The following is a 22,255-nucleotide window of genomic DNA, read 5'->3' as shown; positions in this document are numbered from 1 at the left end:
GCAGTTTAATGTGGAAAGATGTCACAGCCTCGCGTCACGTGTAAATCCCGGTAAATCCACAGTTTTGGTCGACAAAATGTGATTAGTTAACATTTATTTGACACTGGAAGAGTTGTGAATGTGTGGTCAGTCAGCCTTACCTTTATGCGAAGTTTGATGACGGTAGAAAGTGAAAAACGCTGTTACGTTCACACAGGAAGTGTGTCACGTAACGTAAACATGACGTAACTCTTTGTTTTGTTTTCTTCTCAAGGAAAAATATCTAAATGTATAATTAAAAAATTTATAGCAGTAAGGATGCTTTAAATGGATGAAAAGTGGTGATTTGTCAAAAGATTTCCATTTCAGGTAAATGCTGTTCTGAACGTTCTGTTCATCAAGGAAAGCTGAAAAAAATCAACTTAATTCAACAGAATAATAATAATAATAATAATAATAATACGCATTTCTTGTAATATATATTATACCAGGGGTGCCCAAACCTTTTTCTATGAAGAGACAAACTCCAAGCTTGATTGAGAGCTGTAAATATAGTCAATTAAATATAATCAACTGTTTAACATTAAAGTTCCATGAGTAATTAGCTTATTTCATAATAATGAAAAATGAAAACAAAAGATTACTTCAACCGTATATATTAATGCATTAATTTTTTTTCAAAAATGTTACAATAAAATACAAATGAGAATCTCTGTTAAAGGCATTCCCCAACGTTTGCCAATGATTTTCCCTCTAGCGGGCCAAATCAAAGGATACAAATGGCCACCTTTGGCCTGCGGGCCCTAGTTTGGGTATCTCTGTATACAACAGATTTGTGAAAGTTTATGTGATTCTGAAGACTGGAATAATGATGCTGAAAATTCTGCTTTAAATCACATTTTACTACATATTATTATAGAAAACAGCTTTATAAACTATAACATTATTTAGCGTTTTTTCCCCAAATAAATGCGTTCTAGGTGAGCAGTGACTAAGTGACTATATTAAATATAAAAGTCTACTAAACCCCAAACCTCTTAATGGTAATAAAGAACAAATATATTAAATTAAACATGTGGCCATTCCACTATTATAAATATATATTTTACCAGTCATTTTAAACCCTAAAACAATGTATTAAAATTCCAGAAATTAAAATAATTATAAATCATTTATATTATACATTTTTAATAATTAAATCATTAATTTTCCTTCGGCGTAGTCCCTTTATTTATCAGGGGTCACCACAGCGGAATGAACCGCCAACTATTTCAGCATGTTTTACACAGCAGATGCCCTTCCAGCTACAACACACACACACACACACACACACAAAATGGCCAATTTAGTTGATCAATTCCCCCTATAGCGCATGTGTTTGGACTGTGGGGGAAACCGGAGCACTCGGAGGAAACGTTGGCATGGCCAACACAGGGAGAACATGCAAACTCCACACAGAAACACCAACTGACCCAGCCGGGACTTGAACCAGTGACCTTCTTGCTGCGAGGCGACAGTGTTAACCACTGAGTCACTGTGCTGCCCCAATTATTAACAATTATAAATAATAAATTATAAATTATGATTTATTAAACCAGTTATATTATACCAGATAGTATTAATATATGTATTCTTACTATTGATTTATCCTCATTATATACAGAATTATGTCCAGAGACAACGGATGAAAAACCCCTGCCAAATAAACAAACTAAATAAAAATAAATACAGTTTATCCTAATCATTAATGCACATTTAAATAATAAATATTTAATATTGAAATTAAACAAATGTTGAGTTTGACCATTCAAAAACAATAAAAGAGACGATGACAAGAGATGTTTCTGTAACTGAGGAGTTTAATATGGGTTAAAACTCTGTAAACAAATTCATAAATCCACCCAGAGTGGAGAAACAGTGAGTACAGTACAGGAGATGCGCTAACTAGCATCGCAACGCTAACCTCGTTAAAGCTTATTACAGATAATGAAGACTACATGCAGAAACGCTCATCATGTGGACAACACACACACACACACACACACACACACACACACACACACACACACACACTTCACGACTCCTGCAGCAACTGGATGAAGTTTTTAGGAACGATGCCACGTTTCCCGCCAAATTCTCCCTGGAACCAATCAGCATCCATTTCCTCCAGATCACACACTAGATCTCCTGCCTGCACACACACATAATTACACACATCAGACACATGGACGTACACACAGACAGATGTACACACACACACACACACACACACACACACACACATATATTTACATATCAGTCAAACTGAGAATTTCCACAGTGGTCGATTAATCTTCTCCACAGCTGTACATCTTTATATTCGGCAAGGCAAGGCAAACTCTATTTATACAGCACAATTTTACACAACCGTAGTCGATCTAAAGTGCTTTACAATAAAATAAAATAAAAAAATAATACAAAACTGGTTTTAAAAATATAAGAAAAGGAAATGTATATGTATATAAGTTTTACTAAAATACAGATAAGAGTAACATGTGTCATTTAAAGGCAAGAGAGTAAAAATAAGACTTTAAATTAGATTTAAAAGCATCCAATGAAGGAGAAATCCTGATGCTCAGAGGGAGACTGTTCCAGAGCCTTGAGGCGCAACACAGAAAGCTCGATCACCTCTTGACTTGCAGCGAGACCGAGGGACAGACAAAAGAAACTGATCATGGGATCTTAACGGTCTACAAGCTGTATAAGGCCTAATAAGTTCACTGACATAGGCCGGGGCAGAATTGAGCAATGCTTTATGAGTAAAAAGAAGGATTTTAAAATCAACTCTAAACTCTATACTCTTTATAGGAAGCCAGTGCAATGTGGCGAGGACAGGGGAGATATGATCTCTTTTCTGAGTTCCTGTTATTAATCTGGCGGCTGCATTCTGGACCAACTGTAACGGAGAGACTGTACCAATGTACAAAGAGTTGTGTTAGTCTAACAGAGAGGAGATTAAAGCATGTGTTATGATTTCTAGATCTTTTTTAGAAAGAAACGGTTTAACTTTTGCCACCAATGAAAAAGCTGCTCTTCACAACTGCATTCACATGCTTGTCAAACTGCAAGAGTGGATCAAATATAACTCCCAGATTCCTGGCGTGATTGTGCAGAATCCTAGCTGAGTTTCCACTGAATCATTGGTGGATCAATCTTTACTTACTTTGATAGGAAAATATATATGGAGATCATCAGTATAGCAGTGATAGTTTATGTTATATCTGTGGAGTATTGAGCTTAAAGGAAGCATATAAAGAGAAAATAATAGAGGACCAAGAATGGAACACCGCAATGAAAGGGTTTAGGTGGTGAAGTAAAGGATCCAATATCTACAGAAAAAGATCTCCCCTTTAGATATGAGGAGAGCCACCATAGGGCAAGGCCCTGAACCCCAACAACACACTCAAGTCATTTTAATAAAATGCTGTGATCTACAGTATTAAAAGCAGCACTTGGGTCTAAAAGTATTAAAATCACAGATGACCCAGAGTCCATGGAGAGTAAAATGTCATTCGGGACTTTCAGTAGTGCAGACTCAGTGCTGTTTTGCTCTAAAACCAGACTGAAACGGCTCTGAAATATTAAAAATGTCCAGATTTAAGGTCAATTGTGAAAGTGCAATTTTCTCTGAAACTTTTGAGATCAATGAGAGCTTAGATATGGGCCTGTAGTGGTCAGGCACAGCGGGGTCAAGATGAGACCTCTTTAATAGGGGCTGTACAACAGCATGTTTAAAGACATCTGGAAAAACCCTGTTTATTAATGAGCTGTTTATTACAGCTAAAAGGGAAGGCCAGACTGTATCTAAAACCTCCCTGAATAGACAGCGAGGCAGTACATCTGAAGGACACAAGGTGAGTTTCATCTGAGAAATTATTTTAAGTAGCTGAGAAGAGGATACAGCCTGAACATTTGTGAAACTGCTGGATGAAGGGAGCAAATTAGAGTGATCCATGTCAGCAGGAAAGAGCTGTGATTTAATATCTTGTATTTTCTGAGGAAAAGAGTCAAGAGAACTTTATGCACGTCTCCAGATTGACAACAGGAACTGAGCAAACTGGGTTAAGAACTGAATTTCTGGTTTTAGAAAGGACTTTTGGCTTACTTGCATTTTTAGCAATGCAGTTTAAGAAATATTTAGATTTAGCCTCACTGACCGAGTCTTGATATGAATTTAAGCAATTAAATGAATTTAAAATCTGGTAGGAAACCTGAATTGAATGGGAAAATCAATTTAATATAGTTAATATAACAGATTAAATCACAATGTATAAAATGATAATAACTGATAAGTATATGAAATATAATAATTGTAGTAATGATGTGACAGACCTTAAGACAGAGCTCATCTTCACACTCAGCAGTGAAATCATAAAGTGCTCGACCTTTACTGCTCACTCCTGCAGGGGGCGCTGAAGGGGGAGAAAACAATTCAAACATAAATATTACAATCATCAACATATATTGTTGTGATATTCATTCATTCACCTTCTTATTGGCTTAGTCACTTTATTCATCAGGGGTCACCACAGGGGAATGAACCACCAACTATTCTAGCATTTGTTTTACACAGGGGATGCCCTTCCAGCTGCAACCCATCACTGGGAAACACCCATACACACTCATTCTAACTCATACACTACGGCCAATTTAGTTGATCAATTCCCCTATAGTGCATGTGTTTGGACTGGAAACCGGAGCACCCGGAGGAAACCCACACCAACACGGGTGAACATGCAAACTCCACACAGAAACGCCAACTGACCCAGCTGGGACTCAAACCAGCGACCTTCTTGCTGTGAGGCGATTGTGCTACCCACTGCGTCACCAAGAAGCCTGATTGTAATATATACACGAGTTATGTAATGTATATATGATATGATATATACACGCGCACACACACATATCTAGTCACTGTTTGCATCTGCAGTAGTCACAACACATGATCTGCAATGTCGAACCAAGATTATAGTTGGAGGAGCCGCAGTGGAAAACAATCTCGATTAGTGGAGTTATTTCAAAGATTAATCATGAAGTTACTAAATATTTGTCATTTGCATGTGTTTTAGGACTTACAAATCAGGTAAAACATTCAGGCGCATGAAATTACACAGTTTGTAACTTAAAAAAAAAAAAATTAATTGTAATTACACCCGGCGGCCACTTTATTAGGTACACCTGTCCAACTGCTCGTTTACACAAATGTCTAATCAGCTAATCACATGGCAGCAGCTCACTGCATTTAGGCATGTAGACATGGTCAAGACGATCTGCTGCAGCTCAAACTGAGCATCAGAATGGGGAAGAAAGGGGATTTAAGTGACTCTGAACGTGGCATGGTTGTTGCTGCCAGACGGGCTGCTCTGAGTATTTCAGAAACTGCTGATCTACTGGGATTTTCACGCACAACCATCTCTAGGGTTTACAGAGAATGGTCCGACAAAGAGGAAATATCCAGTGAGCGGCAGTTCTGTGGGCACAAATGCCTTGTTAATGCCAGAGGTCACAGGAGAATGGCCAGACTGGTTCCAGCTGATAGAAAGGCAACAGTAACTCAAATAAGCACTCGTTACAACCGAGGTCTGCAGAAGAGCATCTCTGAACACACAACACGTCCAACCTTGAGGCGGATGGGCTACAGCAGCAGAAGACCACACCGGGTGCCGCTCCTGACAGCTAAGAACAGGAAACTGAGGCTACAATTCACACAGGCTCACCAAAACTGGGCAATAGAAGATTGGAGAAACGTTGCCTTCATGTCAATATGGAGCAAAATCTCTGAGGAATATTTCCAGTACCTTGTTGAATCTATACCATGAAGGATTAAGGCAGTTCTGAAGGCAAAAGGGGGTCCAACCCGGTTAGATGTACCTAATAAAGTGGCCGGTGAGTGTATGTTATGTTATTTGACATTTGATTATTGAAATTGTGTACCTGAATTTTCCTTGACTCCCAGAATATATATCTACACACACACAGACAGGGCGGGCCATTTATATGGATACACCTTAATAAACTAATTGGGAATTTCACAAGAAATACAATGGTGTGCTTGATTTTACACGTAACTTTATTCTTTCATGAGTTATTTACAAGCCCCCTCACATATACTAATGCGCCACAAACAGGATGTTAATATCACCAATCATTCCCATTTTATTAAGGTGTATCCATATAAATGGCCCGCTCTGTGTGTGTGTGTGTCTGTGTATATATATATATATATATATATATATATATATATATATATATATATATATATATATATATATATATATATATATATATACACAAAACCACAAAGAAAAGTAACAAAACTAAAAAGTTGCCAAGTATATAAACATCTATTAATAATGCATAAACAGTTCAAATATAAACAATTATTTTGTATATTCTTAGTTTTTTGTAATTTGACCATTTCCTCAACTTCTATTATTCTGAACCATGCATATTCACAGATTTCACATACATAAATAATTATCGTCTTTTGATTTTGGCCAGTTTCAGTGACACTCAACACTGATTGGTTTGCGCTTAATGAATATTCAGAAAAGGAATGCTTATTTACCAGGAGACTTCAGAGCCGGGTTCCCTGGCGATTCTTCCGTTTCCTCTGCAGCCTGGATGAAGCTGAGAGGGAAGATTCCGATTCGTCCGTTCAGGCTGCCACGCCCCCAATCCTCATTTACATATTCTATTAGAGTGATGACATCACCAACACTGAATGACAGCTCCGCCTCCTCACCCTCGAATGCAAAGCAAGCCACAACCAACCTTGATAAGTGGAAAAGAGAAAGGCATTCTTTAAATGAGTGTTCACCTTATGAACTGTGCACAGTTTACTGAGGTTATCTTTAAAGATATATATTTAATATACATAGATGACACAAAATAACATGTCCATTGTAGCATAAAGGATGGGCAGCACGGTGGCTCAGTGGTTAGCACTGTCGCCTCACAGCAAGAAGGTCACTGGTTTGAGTCCCGGCTGGGTCAGTTGGTGTTTCTATGTAGAGTTTGCATGTTCTCTCCGTGTTGGTGTGGGTTTCCTCAGGGTGCTCCGGTTTCCCCACAGTCCAAACACATGTACTATAGGGGAATTGATGAACTGAATTGGCTGTAGTGTATGTGTGTGAATGAGTGTGTATGGCTGTTTCCCAGTGATGGGTTGCAGCTGCGTAAAACATGGGCTGGATAAGTTGGTGGTTCATTCCGTTGTGGTGACCCCAGATTAATAAAGGGACTAAGCCGAAGGAAAATGAATAAATAAATGAAATGAAATGCCACAGTGAATGAGTGTGTATGGGTGTTTCCCAGAACTGGGTTGCAGCTGAAAGAGCATCCATTGTGTAAAACATATGCTGGCAATGTTGGCAGTTCATTCTGCTGTGGCGACCCCTGATTAATAAAGGGACTAAGCTGAAGGAAAATGAATGAATGAATTTTGAATATACATTGGCAACAGAAAATAAACATGGCCGTTGTAGCATAAATGATTAAATGGCATCAATTATATGTTAAACCAAAGTATTTCTGTAATTTTTAATATTTAATTTTTGCATTTAACATTTAACACACATATTTAAATAATCACTATTATTTACTGAAAAAATTTATATAAATAAATATAATATTAAAAAATAAATATACGTTAAATGTATATGAGTGAGAATTGTGGGTCCACATTGTGTCTTCAAGTCTTGCAGGATTACTCCTTCTATTATTTGAATAGCGCATATCAAGTAATCTCTAAAATATATTGTTTTTGTTTGTGTATTTGGGGAGATTAAGTTCATATTTACAAGACTCAAAGACTCCACTAGAGCTACTTCTGACTGTCTCCATCTCCTGAATCATACATTCATCTTTAATAATGAAACAATTAAGTCTAATTTGCATCTTGTTTGTGTGTTTACTCTACTAATTTAAATAAACATTTGCATGAAATATTATCCTGAGGCCTTTAGAGATTGTGCAGCACCATTGATGTGATCTAAGACCTGTGAAGAAATGATGCTGACCACCAGGGCCGTGCAGAGACCTTTCTAGGGGCAGGTGCTCAACGTTAAGAGGGGGGAATCGCGAAGTGAAGAAGGGAAAGGGGGTGCTCAAACACTCAAAGCCCTCCCCTCTGCATGTGCCTGCCAACCACAGAGCACTTAAATATCTATAATCCTGGACCAGGCTGTATCCTGAACAGAATCTGTGGTGGTCATGGAGGAGTGGAGAGCATGAGACTGATTCCTGAACGATCCCAGTGACAGACGAGTCTTCGCATTGATCATGAAGGGCCAGCCAAATCACTCGGCGGTGACCTACTCACACCTGCAGCTTCTCCACGATGGACGTCCAGCGTTCTCCAGCCTCTGGCGCCTAGACTGCAGCTCTGCACAAGACGTTTGGCCAGATAAGAAATGGTTGTGTCCAACTGAGCCTGGTTTCTCTCCAGGCTTTTTCCCTTCACTTTGGCCAATTGGTGAAGTTTGTTCCTGCACTGTCGCCACTGGCTTGCTTGGTTTGGGACTTGTGGAGCCGTCAATTTCAGTTAATTTACTCTTTAAACACAATAATGTGATGTCAATGCAGAAGAGTGTGTTTTAAACACTCATGAGGAGTCTGCTCTGAGGTTAGCATCTGGAGCTAATGCGCTAAATGATGGAAAACGTCGACTCTGATAGGGTTTATAAAGTTTAGCAATAAGTCATTAGTATATAAGAACACTCGTCATGTATCACCTGTGTTGTGTGCTCTGCTGGGTCTGTTTCTCCGAGGTCGCGTCTTCCAGGTGAACCTCAGTGACAGCCTCATCTTGACCTTTGACCTCTGAGTGTCGGAGGTCATGGAGTGTGTTTGCTGGTGTTTCTGGGACGTCTGCTTCATCCAGGACAATCAAGAACTGCTCCTCCTGCTGAAGCGGAAGATCATATATCATGACATAGTGTGTGTGTGTGTGTGTGCGTTTATGAATGTGTATGTATGTTTATGTATGTGTACATGCCCATATGTGTTGTGTGTATGTGTCTATTTATATGTGTGTGAACATGATATGTGTATGTATGAATGCATGCATGTATGTATGATGTTTTTGTGTATGTACATGTATGTGTGTGTGCACATATGTTTGTGTGTGTGTGCATGTATGCTTGTGTGTGTGTGTGTGTGTGTGTACTTGTATGCTTGTGAGTTTGTGTGTGTGTGTGTGTGTGTGTGTGTGTGTACATATATGTTTGTGTATGTGTGTTTGTGCACATGTATGCTTGTTTATGTGTATTTTTGTGTCTAAGTATGTTTGTGTATGTGTGCGCACACATATCTCTGCGTGTGTGTGTGTGTGTACTGACATGCAAAGCAGTTTCCTCAGACGGCTCCTCTTGCTCAGGATTCTGCACCTCTAAATCTTCTTTGAGCTCTGTCCTCTAATGAGCAATCATATAAACAACATTATATTAGGATGAAAGCTGATGTGGATGTTGGACTGCTTATATTTGCCGTCCTGTTCTCCTGAAACACTCACAGAGTAGCGCTTGTACAGCGGGTGTCCGGGTCTGGGGCGGGGCGGGAGGGGCGGGCCTCTCTTCGGAACCCTGCTGTCTGGCAGCTGATCGGTCGAAACAGTGGAGGAGGAGGAGCCTGAGGGCCTGTTCACTTTCATTGGAGGAGGACGGAGGGGGAGGAGTCTGTTGCCACTGGGTCTGAGACACAATCAGAGAGAGCTCTATTTTAATCATCTCAAAGCATGGTTGCAACAGCATTCAGGGTGTTTCTGAATGCACTTTTCTATTTTAAGCATGGGAAAAACGGGCGTTGCACTCAGCGCATGGTTTAAAAGAGCTATCCTTGTTTTCCTAATGAATTATGGATGTGTTTTGGGCATAACATATATTAAACCAATCAGAAACTCATCTCCCATTCCCTTTAAGAGAGACTTGTGGTTGCACCTTAGCGGATTCGCTATTTACATGATGGAACAACTGAATGCATCACTAGTGAGAAAACGGATCTGTCATACACAAGGTTAAAGACATCTAGAGAATGATGTCTTTATATTTTCTAATATTTATATTTTATATATAATATATAATTATAATATATATATTTATATTTTATATTATACTTTATATTTTCTTTATATAATACATTTTTTATATTTATGTGGACAATAATAGAAGTCTTTTACATTTTAATCCAATAATTTTCATTTATAAAGATGTTTGTGTGCTGATATGTGTGTGCTGCTGCACATCCCTGTATGTGTAATAAGCAATGTGAATGTGCATTTTGGGCCTACGTATCATTAACACGCTCTTTAAATAACAAGTAAAGTATTTTATTAAGTCTTTAGACTAGCTTTTAGTTGGTCAATGGTGGTTCTCTTCTCATTTAGTTGCCTTGAAATAGCAATGAGGTAACAATGTGCCTTACCACACCTCCTTTTTAGACCAGCACTATTTGCTAGTTACACAATTTGAGCTGAAACTAGCAAAAAAAATCACTTTGTGTCGTGTCTGATGCCGAATTGCACCAGAAAGAGAAAATGATGGATGGAAAAATTTGACTAAAGCAGACGCTTCATTTGAGGAGGGAAAACACTGCAGTACCTGGGAGGAAGAGGAGGAACTGAGGTTTCAGGAGTGCTGGAGACATCCACTGTCACCTGAAAACACACACACACACATCATCAGAACCTTCTGAAACACTCACAATAATCTTCTTAGGCTGGTTTTCAAGTAAGGGATAAAGTACATCCAGGCGGTTGTTGTCGTAGAATAAACCCGACAGGCATATTGGCCTAAAAATGAAGGTTTTATTCTGCAAAAACAACCGCCTGGATGTACTTTATCCTGATTATTACATTAACAATTTATTATTATAAAACATCAAATTAGACACATAACACTGTTCTGTGCTGTAATAGTTTATTAATTCTTTAAGAAGAGGCAAAGCTGTCAGAAATGAAACCAGCTGAATGGAGCATACACTAGTCTATGCATTAATCAGACACTAGATGGCGCCAAACAGACTAAATCTGTGGCGGACACAGAAAAGCATATAAATATGGATGCAAATGTATTCACTGACACTCAAGATGACTTAAAGTACACGGAAGTGTCAGTTGTTGTTCTCTGGGAATAACATACCTTGGAATGTTAGAACTGACCAATCAGAATCGAGCATTCCAAACAGTCATGTGATAAACATCAATAACTCACCTGTGAGGTGGACGCTGACTTGCGGAGCACAGGTGGAGGTGGACGGGAGTGTTTGGGAACAGTCGGACCTGATTATAAACACATTAAATTAATAAAGCGACCCAAAAATGATCATTTACTCACACTCAAGTGGTTCTAAACATTTATGAGTTTCTTTCTTCTGTTGAACTCAAACAGGTTTAATTGAGTTTTATGACGTTTATGGAGTTTAACAAATGGAGTTTCTGTCATTTATGGAGTTTCTGTCTTAAAACATGATGAAACTATAGAATAGTCAAGCTTTAAACAAGAAAATTATAGAAAACCTTTTATAAGGTGCTAATGGTCTAATCCGATTCAATGATCTATGCTAAGCTAAGCTAACAGTGCTCCTGTCAGATGCTCAGATCAGCTGATTTGATTCAGAAAATGCAACTGTTTAACTGTATTTCCTAGAAAGTGAAGTTTTCCTTTTGCCCCTAGTGGCGTATGTAGAAGTTTGACGACATATTTACGCACTTTTAAAGGTTTCAATAAAGGGCTGCTACTCTTTAACATTATTATACAGCAAACAGAAAACTATGATGACTGTGTTCGTCTGACAGAAAAAAGTCATATACACTGATTATCAAAGTAATTGTCATTTAAGTGAACTATAATTTTAAACACTCACGTTTTCCAGGATTTCTGTCAGTCGGCGTCTTCGCTGGAGCGTTTGCAGCCTTTTCATTGCCATTTCTTCTCTCGGATGAACTGGACATCAGTGCTGCCCTCTGCTGGCCTGGAGGAGTGTTTTCAGGTCTGGAGTCTGCTGGATCAAGGTTATTTTAGTAAACGAAAACTAAAACTATTGGTGAAAAAAACATTAAAATGTAAGATATTCACAATAAATGAAAAACTAAAACCTAAACTAACAACAGTAACAGAAAAGCTAACAGAAGTAAAATAATAATTAAATAAACAATAAATAACAAAGACTATAGTCAATATGGTAATAAAGTGTAACTGTTAATATGGCAAATGAAGCCCCGCCTTTGAGTACAGGAGCCAATCAGCGATCACTTGTGGTGAATAAAGCCCGCCTTCTAGTGCATGAGCCAATCAGCGATCGTTATAGAATGACATTTCTCCAGCGGAGGGGCTCAGACCAGACGTAAGTTTATACAGATTTTGTGTGATACGAACATTTAGAAATGAAACTAAACAGACAGTTGCTGTATAATTTTATTGGTTATTCATAATATAAAATATAATCGTAAGCTTGGCAAGTAGTTTTGGAGAATTTGTTGTTTCCCCATTCAAACAGAATGCCCGAGCATACTGCCCGAGAGATGTTTCAGAGGTGGCTTCTGGGTGAAATGACTTGCCTTAAAGAGACTTTGTAAATAATAAGCTCTCATATTTGTGGTGAAAAATTCTGACCTGCGGCAGTTTAAAGAATCACCTGTAGATGGCGCTATTACACACAAACACATCAGTCAAGAGCAGGATTATTATTTACAAAACATCGTTTCTATACGAGCATAAAACATTCTAACGTTTATTTATTCTACATACATTATTCTTAACTACATACACAGAATGATCTTTATTACAAAGAAGACTGTCTGAATTCTTCATTATTTAAATTTTATTTGTTGCATTTGTGTGGTTCAAACTATACATTTTATCTTTATCACTAAGAAGTTTGCAGAAGAGTGAATGTAAACTGTGCAAACTGAATGTGTTCTGTTCACTCTGAGAAACTACTATTACTGAAACTAAAAGCCAAATTAAATATTTACTCGTTTTCCTTCGGCTTAGACCATTTATTCATCAGGGGTCGCCACAGCGCAATGAACCGCCAACTATTCCAGCATATGTTTTATACAGCGGATGCCCTTCCAGCTGCAACCCAGTACTGGAAAACACCCATACACACTCCTTCTCACACACACTCATACACTACGACCTAATAGTTAATCAATTCCCTTTTAGCGCATAGTGCATGCAAACTCCACACAGAAACATCTACTGACCCAGCCAGGACTCGAACCGGCGACCTTCTTGCTGTGAGGTCATAGTGCTAAATACTGAGCCACCGTGCCCCCCCCATCCCCCCCCAAATCAAATATGTAAAAGCTAAATAAAAATGTGTCCACAAAATTTAATTAAACAAAAACGAATTCCGAAATAAAAACTAATTTAAATACATTGAAATACTCAATATATACTATATATAGAATCGGAATTTCGTAAGTTTTCGAAATGTAAAAATGCAAAATGCTAATAACCTTGTGCTGGACTCTTGTGTTTGTTCAGAAGCAGCAGATCGTCTGAGTTTCTTCTTTTAGATAAACTGGCCATCAGTTCTGCCCCCTGCTGGCCTGGAGGAGTGTTTTTTAAAACTAAATATATATATATATATACAAACATATAAAAACTAAATAGAAATGCGTCCACAACATAAAAACTAAAAATGAACAAAACCATTAATAAAACAAACTGAAAAGGACAGCAAATTTACAAAAACTATCAAAATATTCTATATACAGTGATGAAGTAGTGTATGTAGTGCTGCCCTCTGCAGACCTGGAGGAATGTTTTCTAAAACTAAATATATAAAAACTACATAGAAATGTGCCCACAACATAAAATCTAAACTAAAACGAACAAAATCATTAACGAAACAAACGAAAACGAAAGTGAAATATACAGCAAAATTTGTAAAAATGTATCGAAATACTCTCTCTCTCTCTCTCTCTCTCTCTCTCTCTCTCTCTCTCTCTCTCTCTCTCTCTCTATATATATATATATATATATATATATATATATATATATATATATATATATATATATATATATTACGTTTTTGTAATAATGTAATAATGCAAAACAATAGTAACCTTGTGCTGGACTCTGGTGTTCGTTTAGAAGCAGCAGATCATCTGAGTTTCTTCTCTCGGATAAGCTGGCCATCAGTGCTGCCCCCTGCTGGCCTGGAGGAATGTTTTCAAAAACTAAATAGATAAAAATTAATAAAATTTGTGTCCACAACATAAACACTAAACTAAAACTAACAAAATCATTAACGAAACAAACTAAAACAAAAGTGAAATCTACAGAAAATGTAAATACAGTATCGAAATATTCTATGGTGGAGTAGTATATACAGTATAGCACTGCCCCCTGTTAGCCTGGAGGAGTGTTTTCTAAAACTAAATAAAAATGTGTCCACAAAATGAAAACTAAAATAAACAAAAAAAAAAAATCAATAACAAAACAAACTAAAACGAAAGTAAAATCTACAACAAATCTAAAAATAGTATTGAGATATTCTATGGTGATGTAGTATATATAGTGCTGCCCTCTACAGGCTGAAAGGAGTGTCTTCTACAACTAAATATATAAAAACTAAACTAAATTATATCCACAACAAAAAAAGCTAAACTAAAACTAACGAAACCATTAACGAAACAAACTAAAACTAAAGTGAATTCTACAGCAAAATTAAATATTAAACATTAGTATCAAAATACTCTATATATACATTATATAGTATCAAAATATCGAATGTTTTCTAAATGTATGAATACAGAACAATAACCTTGTTTGTTCAGAAGCAGCAGATCGTCTGAGTTTCTTCTCTCAGATAAACTGGCCATGAGTGCTGCCCCCTGCTGGCCTGGAGGAGTGTTTTCTAAAATTAAATAAGAATATGTCCACAACATGAAAACTATACAAAATCATTAACAAAATAAACTAAAACGAAAGTGAAATCTACAGAAAATTTCAAAATAGTATTGAAATGTTCTATGGTGAAGTAGTATATATAGTGCTGCCCCCTGCTGGCCTGGAGGAGTGTTTTCTACAACTAAATATATAAAAACTAAATAGAAATATATATATATATAGTGCAGCCCCCTGCTGGCCTGGAAGAGCATTTTCTAAAACTAATTATATAAACTACATAGAAATCTGTCGAAAACATTTAATATAAATTAAACTAACAAAACCATTACCGAAACAAACTAAAATGGAAGTAAAATCTATATATAGTGTAGTATATATAGTGCTGCCCCCTGCTGGCCTGGAGGAGTGTTTTCTACAACTAAATATATAAAAACTAAATTAAAATGCATCCACCATATAAAAACATATTAACAAAATCATTAACGAAACAAACTAATACTAAGTGAAATCTATAGCAAATTTTAAAATACATTATATATAGTAACAAAATTTTTATGTTTTTAAAATTGTAAAGGCAAAACAATAATAACCTTGTGCTGGTTTGTTCAGAAGTGGTCTCGGTGCCGGCACTGGTGGACTTCTGAAGTGATTCTGCTGGACTTCAGGATCTCCGCCGTCAAACACCTCAAAGACTGAAGGTTTGGCTGTAATCTGTGTTTTGGATTTCAGAGTTCTGGGTCGAGGCTGAGGTCTGCTTTCAGATGGTTTCATATTTTCTTCTCCATCAACAGTCTGGCTCTGCGGAGCTTCGTCAGGACTGAACACCTCCATCAGATCATCCAGATATTTGCTGGAAATATTAGAGGGAGTGTCGTCAAATCCGGCAAACACGTTTTCGGCTGTGTCATCTTTCAGACGCACCAGAGTTTGAACTTTCACCTCTCTTGTCATTGGTTGAATTGTAGCTTCGGGTTGAATTATGCTGGAGCGCGGCCGAGGTCTGGGACGAGGATGTGATTTCATGAGCTCATCCATCGGAGAGGAGGCGGAGTCTATGAAAGCGGGGAATGTGGAGGCGGAGTCTATGAGGGTGAGGTCTGTGGGGGCGGGGGTTGTGGAAGTGACATCATCAATGACATCATCAAAGTCGGTCTGACCACCACACTGTTCATGCAGAGAGTCTCGATTTTTTACGGGCGGTGAGGGACGTGGCGGTTTGGGAGGTCTGCGAACTGCAGGAAAAAAAGTGTATTTTTATTATATGTATGATTGTTAGAATTGTAATAAATTTGTTTGAATCTAATATAAATGTAATTAATTTTGCAATAATGTAAAAATAATTACTATTATTGCTAATTGGTATTAGTGGTAATTTGTTGTGCTGTGACCTATTTTTGTGAAAGATGTGATACATTTTATTTGAGAAGATTACTTATACAGTATACACACACACACACACATATACATATACTGTATATATATATATATATATATATATATATATATATATATATATATATATATATATATATATATATATATATATGTATATATATATATATAAACATACACACACACACACACACACATGTATATATATATATATATATATATATATATATATATATATATATATATATATATATATATATATATATATATATATATATATATACACACATATACAACTATATATACATACATGCATATATCTATATATATATATATATACATACATACATCTATATATACACACACACACACACACACATATATATACATATACATACATATATATATATACATACATACATACATACATACATACATACACATATACATATACAAATACATTACCGTCACTGATAATCAGTAATAGTGAAACTGTGCATATTATTATTACTTTAAAAAGTATATTACTGCCTTATCTCAGTAACTTAGGCCGTAATGCAAAGTAATAAATAAGTGAATGAATACCCTAAATGAATGGAACAAGAGGGACCAAAATCAATCACTAGGTCTAGTGCCCCCCTATGGGATTAAAAACGCCCCCTCGGTTATGACATCCTGGCGCCAGGCCTGTATCTATGCATTTGTGCAGTTTTGTTTTTATGTATGTGTCTTTATCACATGTACATAATACAAATATATAAAACACACTCATTTCATTATTAATCTTTGCACAGCACTACTTATTTCATTTTTAACCCAAAAGGGGCTACAGCACAGGATTTTAACTGTAGTATTTTGCCTGTATTTCTGATTTGTCCTCTCACCTGGTCGAGCAGCAGAGGATTGTGGGCCGTGGGAGAGCGTGTCCGTCTGTGTGGCGATGCTGGAGGTGGAGAGACGAGCAGATGATGGAGATGAAGACGGTGGAGATATTGGAGATGAAGATGATGGTATTGGAGGCTGAATATTTTGCTCTCGGCTCTTCTCTCTGATCACCTGCTCATAGGAGGGAGGCGGGAGCTGTGGAGGAGGAGGAGGAGCCAGAGCTGTCAATCAATCAAAATGAGCTGCAGTCTGCTGTCAGAGTGTGTGTGTGTGTTTGAGTTTGAACTGAAAACAGCACACAGATGATGTTCTCCAGCTCTCTGAAACTGACCCTTTCAGGCTTTGATCCTAATCGTGGCGTTTTGGTGACTGTCACTTTAAATGCAAATGAGATTGTGCTCTTTTCAGAAGAGGGCGGAGCTACATCATCATAGTGACAGATGTGAAGCAGCAGTGTGTGTGTTGTCAGTGCTGGTCAGGTGTGCATGTGTGCTTCAGTGTGAGTGTGTGTTCATGCTTCTGTCAGTCTATGTCGCTCCTGTCGCTGCTTCATCTAAAACTCCACATCTATAATCCTCTTAGTCTATGCTGACATTATCTTCAGCAGCTCAAACACTCTAATGGCTAATGGACAGACGGCTGCTTCTCACTCAGGGCTGCTGTTTATGCTAATGAGATGGAGAGATGGGCACTAGTGGGCGGTGCTTTCCCCCTCTGATGACACGTACAAATGGAGAATGTCAATCAAAGTGTGTCATTCATCAAGTCTGATTATAATAAACACAATTCATTCATGTTGATCATTAGAGTCTGCTGGAGATATCCACACACTGCTGACACACACACACACACACACACACACACACAACTGGGTTTAAACCCCTTATAGAAGTGAGTTTTGTATAATAGGTCTCCTTTAAGCTCCACCCACCTGCACTGTTGCAGAGCCAGCAGCCCATGTGGGCGGGGCAGGGGGCGGGGCTGGAGGAAACCCTCCAGAAGCCCCCGGGAACCAGCTATTGGTCGGCAGCGGCTCAGCAGAGAGGATGGTGATTTCTGGACGCCTGTGATTGGACAATAAGTCGGTTAATTTTATTTATTAATAACAGTCTAGTTAATAACCTCTTTTAGCAGTCGATTACAGCATAAGTTAAATGTAAATAACCTGCTTCCAGTTCTTACTAAATGTTGTTTCTGTGTTTTCTGTGTTATGTGTTTTTATTCATATTTTAATTTATGTTTACTTTTATATTTTTCTTTTTCATCTTAATTCTGCCATTTTATTTATTTATTGTGTTACTGATTTTGCTATATTTGGAACGATAAAAATATTGAGGGATATTTGGCTCTATTTCTATTTTTAGACTTACTAGGCGCAAAGTCTAAAGCTCAAGGCGCAAAAGCATTAGGGGTGTGTCCGAATCCACTTTTGCTATTTTAAGGATGGATAAATATGCTCTGCGCCCTGGTGCATGGTCTAACAGGGCTGTGCTTATTCTCCTTATGAGTTCTGGGTGTGTTTTGAGCATAAACCAATCAGAGTCTCGTCTCTCATTCCCTTTAAGAGTCAGTTGCGTCACACCATGACGCATTTGCTATTTACATGGTGGACTCAGTAAGTGTAAAAACTGAACGCTTCACTGAGCGAGAAAACAGTTAAACTGAGCATCTGCAGCGCGAGGATAAAGAACGAGCCTCCTCCATTCAGCCTCTTTACTTTACTTTTATTCCTTACTTTACTCCTTTACTTTGGTGGAGTAAGGAAACGGTGGAAACTCACTCCACTGAACACATCCATTAGCCCACGTATTTAATTTCCTTTGTTAAGCTCAAAGATTTGCTTCAAAACTATTTCTAAATTCAGTTCTAATCTCCAGCAAAGGAATAAATGAACAATAATAATGAAGTGTGGTCAGAAAACCGAGTTATATCCAAACACACGTCCTGTTCTGATGCCCCATATAGTGATGCAGACGTCTCCAAAACCCCACAGCTGGACAAATCTACACTTGTGTTTATTAAAACAGATATAAATCTGCATATAATCAATAATACTGCTAATAATAATAACATTATACAGATGCAGATGGTCATGAATAAACTGAAAAAGCCCCCCGAGGTGAAGAAGGCATGGAGGCAGTGGTGTTTATATTGATGGAGAAATCATCATTTCTGGATCATTTTAATCCTTTAATTGTTTTCATCTGTAAAGATATTTGTGTGTTGCTGATCATCCTGTGTGTATTCAGCAGTGTGTGAGTGTTTGGACCTGTATAGGTGCATCACTAACGCGCTCTACTGGACTTTAGAGCAGCTATTACTTGGTCAATAGCTCAGTTCCTCAAAAAAGCAACGCAGCAACATTGCGCCTTAACACACCTCCTTTATAGACCGGAACACCCATGAGTCCACAAAGCAGCACAAATGGATTTGTTATTTCAACAACGTGGCGCAAAACGTGAAGATTACTGTTGCGCTGGTCTGAAAATAGCAAAAACTCATGCCAAACACGTCTTGCTCCTTATTGCACTGGGTGTACGAAGGCCTACTGTGTGCATGTGTGTATAGACACTTGAAGTCAGAATTATTAGACCTCCTAGTATATTTTATTCCTCAATTTCTGTTTAACGGAGAGAAGATTTTTCTCAACACATCTCTAATCATAATAGTGTTAATAACTCATCTCTAATAACTGATTTATTTTCTCTTTGTCATGATGACAGTAAATAATATTAGACTAGATATTCTTCAAGACTTCTATACAGTTTAAAGTGACATTTAAAGGCTTAACTAGGGTAATTAGGGTAAAGTTAGGGTAATTAGTAGGGCCAGACAGAATCTGCGGACATTTTTTGCTATCTCTGCGCAGAATTTTGTAAAAAATCCGCAGATTTATGTGGAATGATTTTTGGGAGTATCATAACTAAAAACATTAAAAAAAATGTTTTTAACTTTTATTTATAGTTTACAATGCCAATTCAATTAGATGCACTTATTTGGTAATCAAAGCAAGTTTCTCATATATTAGATCTACTAAAAGACAGAAAATATTACTTTACAAATTGTATTGTAAATGAATCATATGAAAATCTGCATATTAGTCAATAAACTTACTGAAAATATTTTTTAAAATTCATTCATTCATTCATTCATTCATTTACTTTTCGGCTTAGTCCCTTTATTAATCAGGGATTGAATGAACCACCAACTTATCCAGCATATGTTTTACGCAGCGGATGCACTTCCAGCTGCAACCCATCACTGGGAAACACTCATTCACACTCATACACTACGTACAATTTAGCCTACCTAATTCACGTGTACCACATGTCTTTGGACAGTGGGGGTAACCGGAGCACCCGGAGGAAACCCACGCGAACGCGCAGAGAACATGCAAACTCCACACAGAAACACCAACTGACCCAGCCGAGACTTCAACCGGTGACCTTCTTGCTGTGAGGCGACAGCACGACCTACTGCACCACCGTGTCGCCACATTTTTAAAAATTAATAAATATAAATTAACACACATTTACACAGGTAATTAAATGGACTTGATGATGGGCTAAAAATCTGCAGATTTCTGCGTGCACAGATTCCGTGTGGACCTAGTAATTAGGCAAGTCATTGTATAACAGTGGTTTATTCTGGAGACAATCCAACACTAATATAGCTTAAAGGGGCTAATAATATTGACCTTAAAATGGCTTCAAAACAATTAAAAACTGCTTTTATTCTAGCTGAAATAAAACAAATCAGACTTTCTCCAGAAGAAATAATATTAGAGGAAATACTGTGAGAAATTCCTCAATCTGAGAAACATCATCTGGGAGATATTTGACAAAGAAAAATCAATTCACAGGAGGGCAATAATTCTGATTTTAGTCATATATGTCTGTGTGTTTACCAAAAAGACGGAGCTTCAAATGTGGTCAGACTTTATTTTCATGCTCCCTATTGCACATTTTGTTGACTAAAAGTTGCAGTGCTACATGCCAATTACTCCTCATTTGAGTTTTAGTAGTCTGCTTAATTTTTGCTGATACTGCTCCATCTACAGACATTTAACTAACTGTAAGAAACTTTGCAAGTACACATCAACTTACACTAACCCTAACCTTAACCCCAGAGTAACAGCCTACTTATAATCTAATGAGATATATTAGTTGGCATGTTAGCACAATGTAACTTAAATTCAACTAAATGCATTAAAGGGACCACCAAAATAAAGTGACACCTAAATTTTAGATACAAGACAGGACTGTTAGACAAAAGATAATAATCACAGTAAAAATCCATTAATTTAACACACATAAATAACAGAAAGAAAGATAAATCGTGGAGTAAAGCGCTCTGAACTGACCTGCGTTCTCGCTGATGGTCGCTCTGAGAGCTCGTTCTGGCAGATGCTGCACAGTTTCCACCAAAAAACACAAACACAAAAGACAAACTCACATGCAAACATCTGACACAGGCAACAAAACACACCAAATGAAGCAGCGCAGGACAGAAGTAACAGACTTACTGCGTTTGATGACAGCTCTGATGGAGGACAGCGCCCCCTGGCTGCAGGACAAACACAAAACACCAATTAGAAATATTTGTTCGTTCGTTTTACTTCAACTGAGTCCCTTTACTCATCAGGGGTCGCCACAGCGGAATGAACCGCCAACTACTCCAGCATATGTTTTACACAGCGCATACCCTCAGCTGTAAACAGATTTAGTGAGTAAAGTCTGCGCTTCAGTGACAGATTCGGCCAGATATAAATGTGTGTTTCAGGAACTTTGCATTTATGGCGTTTGCAGCTTCACACCACCTGACAAAAGTCTTGTTGTTGATCTCAGTTGTAGGAGCAGCATATAATAACTCGACCTCTAGTTGATGATGTGTAAAAGTGTCAGAAGGTGGATTTCTCTGCTGAATCATCTGTTGATCTGTATCCCAATCATCACCAATACTGCAGAAGACCTACTGGAACCAGCATGGAGCCAAGATTCTCACAGAAATCAGTCAAGTTTGGTGAAGGAGAAATCATGGTTTGGGGTTATATTCAGTATGTGGGCATGTGAGAGATCTGCAGAGTGGATGATCAACAT

At 37.7% G+C, this 22,255-nt stretch overlaps 1 protein-coding gene across 1 annotated transcript in view; it reads right to left on the bottom strand.

The window, feature by feature from the left end:
* Positions 1 to 1,820: 1,820 nt before the first annotated feature.
* Positions 1,821 to 22,255, bottom strand: part of wu:fy63c09 (uncharacterized protein LOC797544 homolog) — a 39,343-nt gene continuing 18,908 nt past the window's right edge. The window contains exons 3-19 of the mRNA XM_056449356.1: positions 21,682 to 21,722; positions 21,520 to 21,565; positions 18,088 to 18,220; positions 17,156 to 17,351; positions 15,470 to 16,111; positions 14,794 to 14,892; positions 14,093 to 14,206; positions 13,481 to 13,594; positions 11,881 to 12,015; positions 11,229 to 11,296; positions 10,617 to 10,672; positions 9,533 to 9,710; positions 9,360 to 9,434; positions 8,754 to 8,926; positions 6,587 to 6,792; positions 4,351 to 4,430; positions 1,821 to 2,170 (exon numbers count right to left, since the gene is read on the bottom strand). Of these exons, the coding sequence (XP_056305331.1) occupies positions 2,054 to 2,170; positions 4,351 to 4,430; positions 6,587 to 6,792; positions 8,754 to 8,926; positions 9,360 to 9,434; positions 9,533 to 9,710; positions 10,617 to 10,672; positions 11,229 to 11,296; positions 11,881 to 12,015; positions 13,481 to 13,594; positions 14,093 to 14,206; positions 14,794 to 14,892; positions 15,470 to 16,111; positions 17,156 to 17,351; positions 18,088 to 18,220; positions 21,520 to 21,565; positions 21,682 to 21,722 (2,473 nt within the window). The 3' untranslated portion in view covers positions 1,821 to 2,053. The remainder of the gene's footprint in view (positions 2,171 to 4,350; positions 4,431 to 6,586; positions 6,793 to 8,753; positions 8,927 to 9,359; positions 9,435 to 9,532; positions 9,711 to 10,616; positions 10,673 to 11,228; positions 11,297 to 11,880; positions 12,016 to 13,480; positions 13,595 to 14,092; positions 14,207 to 14,793; positions 14,893 to 15,469; positions 16,112 to 17,155; positions 17,352 to 18,087; positions 18,221 to 21,519; positions 21,566 to 21,681; positions 21,723 to 22,255) is intronic.

This window comes from Danio aesculapii, chromosome 23, assembly GCF_903798145.1.
Source record: "Danio aesculapii chromosome 23, fDanAes4.1, whole genome shotgun sequence".
NCBI classification, from domain to species: domain Eukaryota; kingdom Metazoa; phylum Chordata; class Actinopteri; order Cypriniformes; family Danionidae; genus Danio; species Danio aesculapii.
This window is presented reverse-complemented; position numbering and strand designations above follow the sequence as displayed.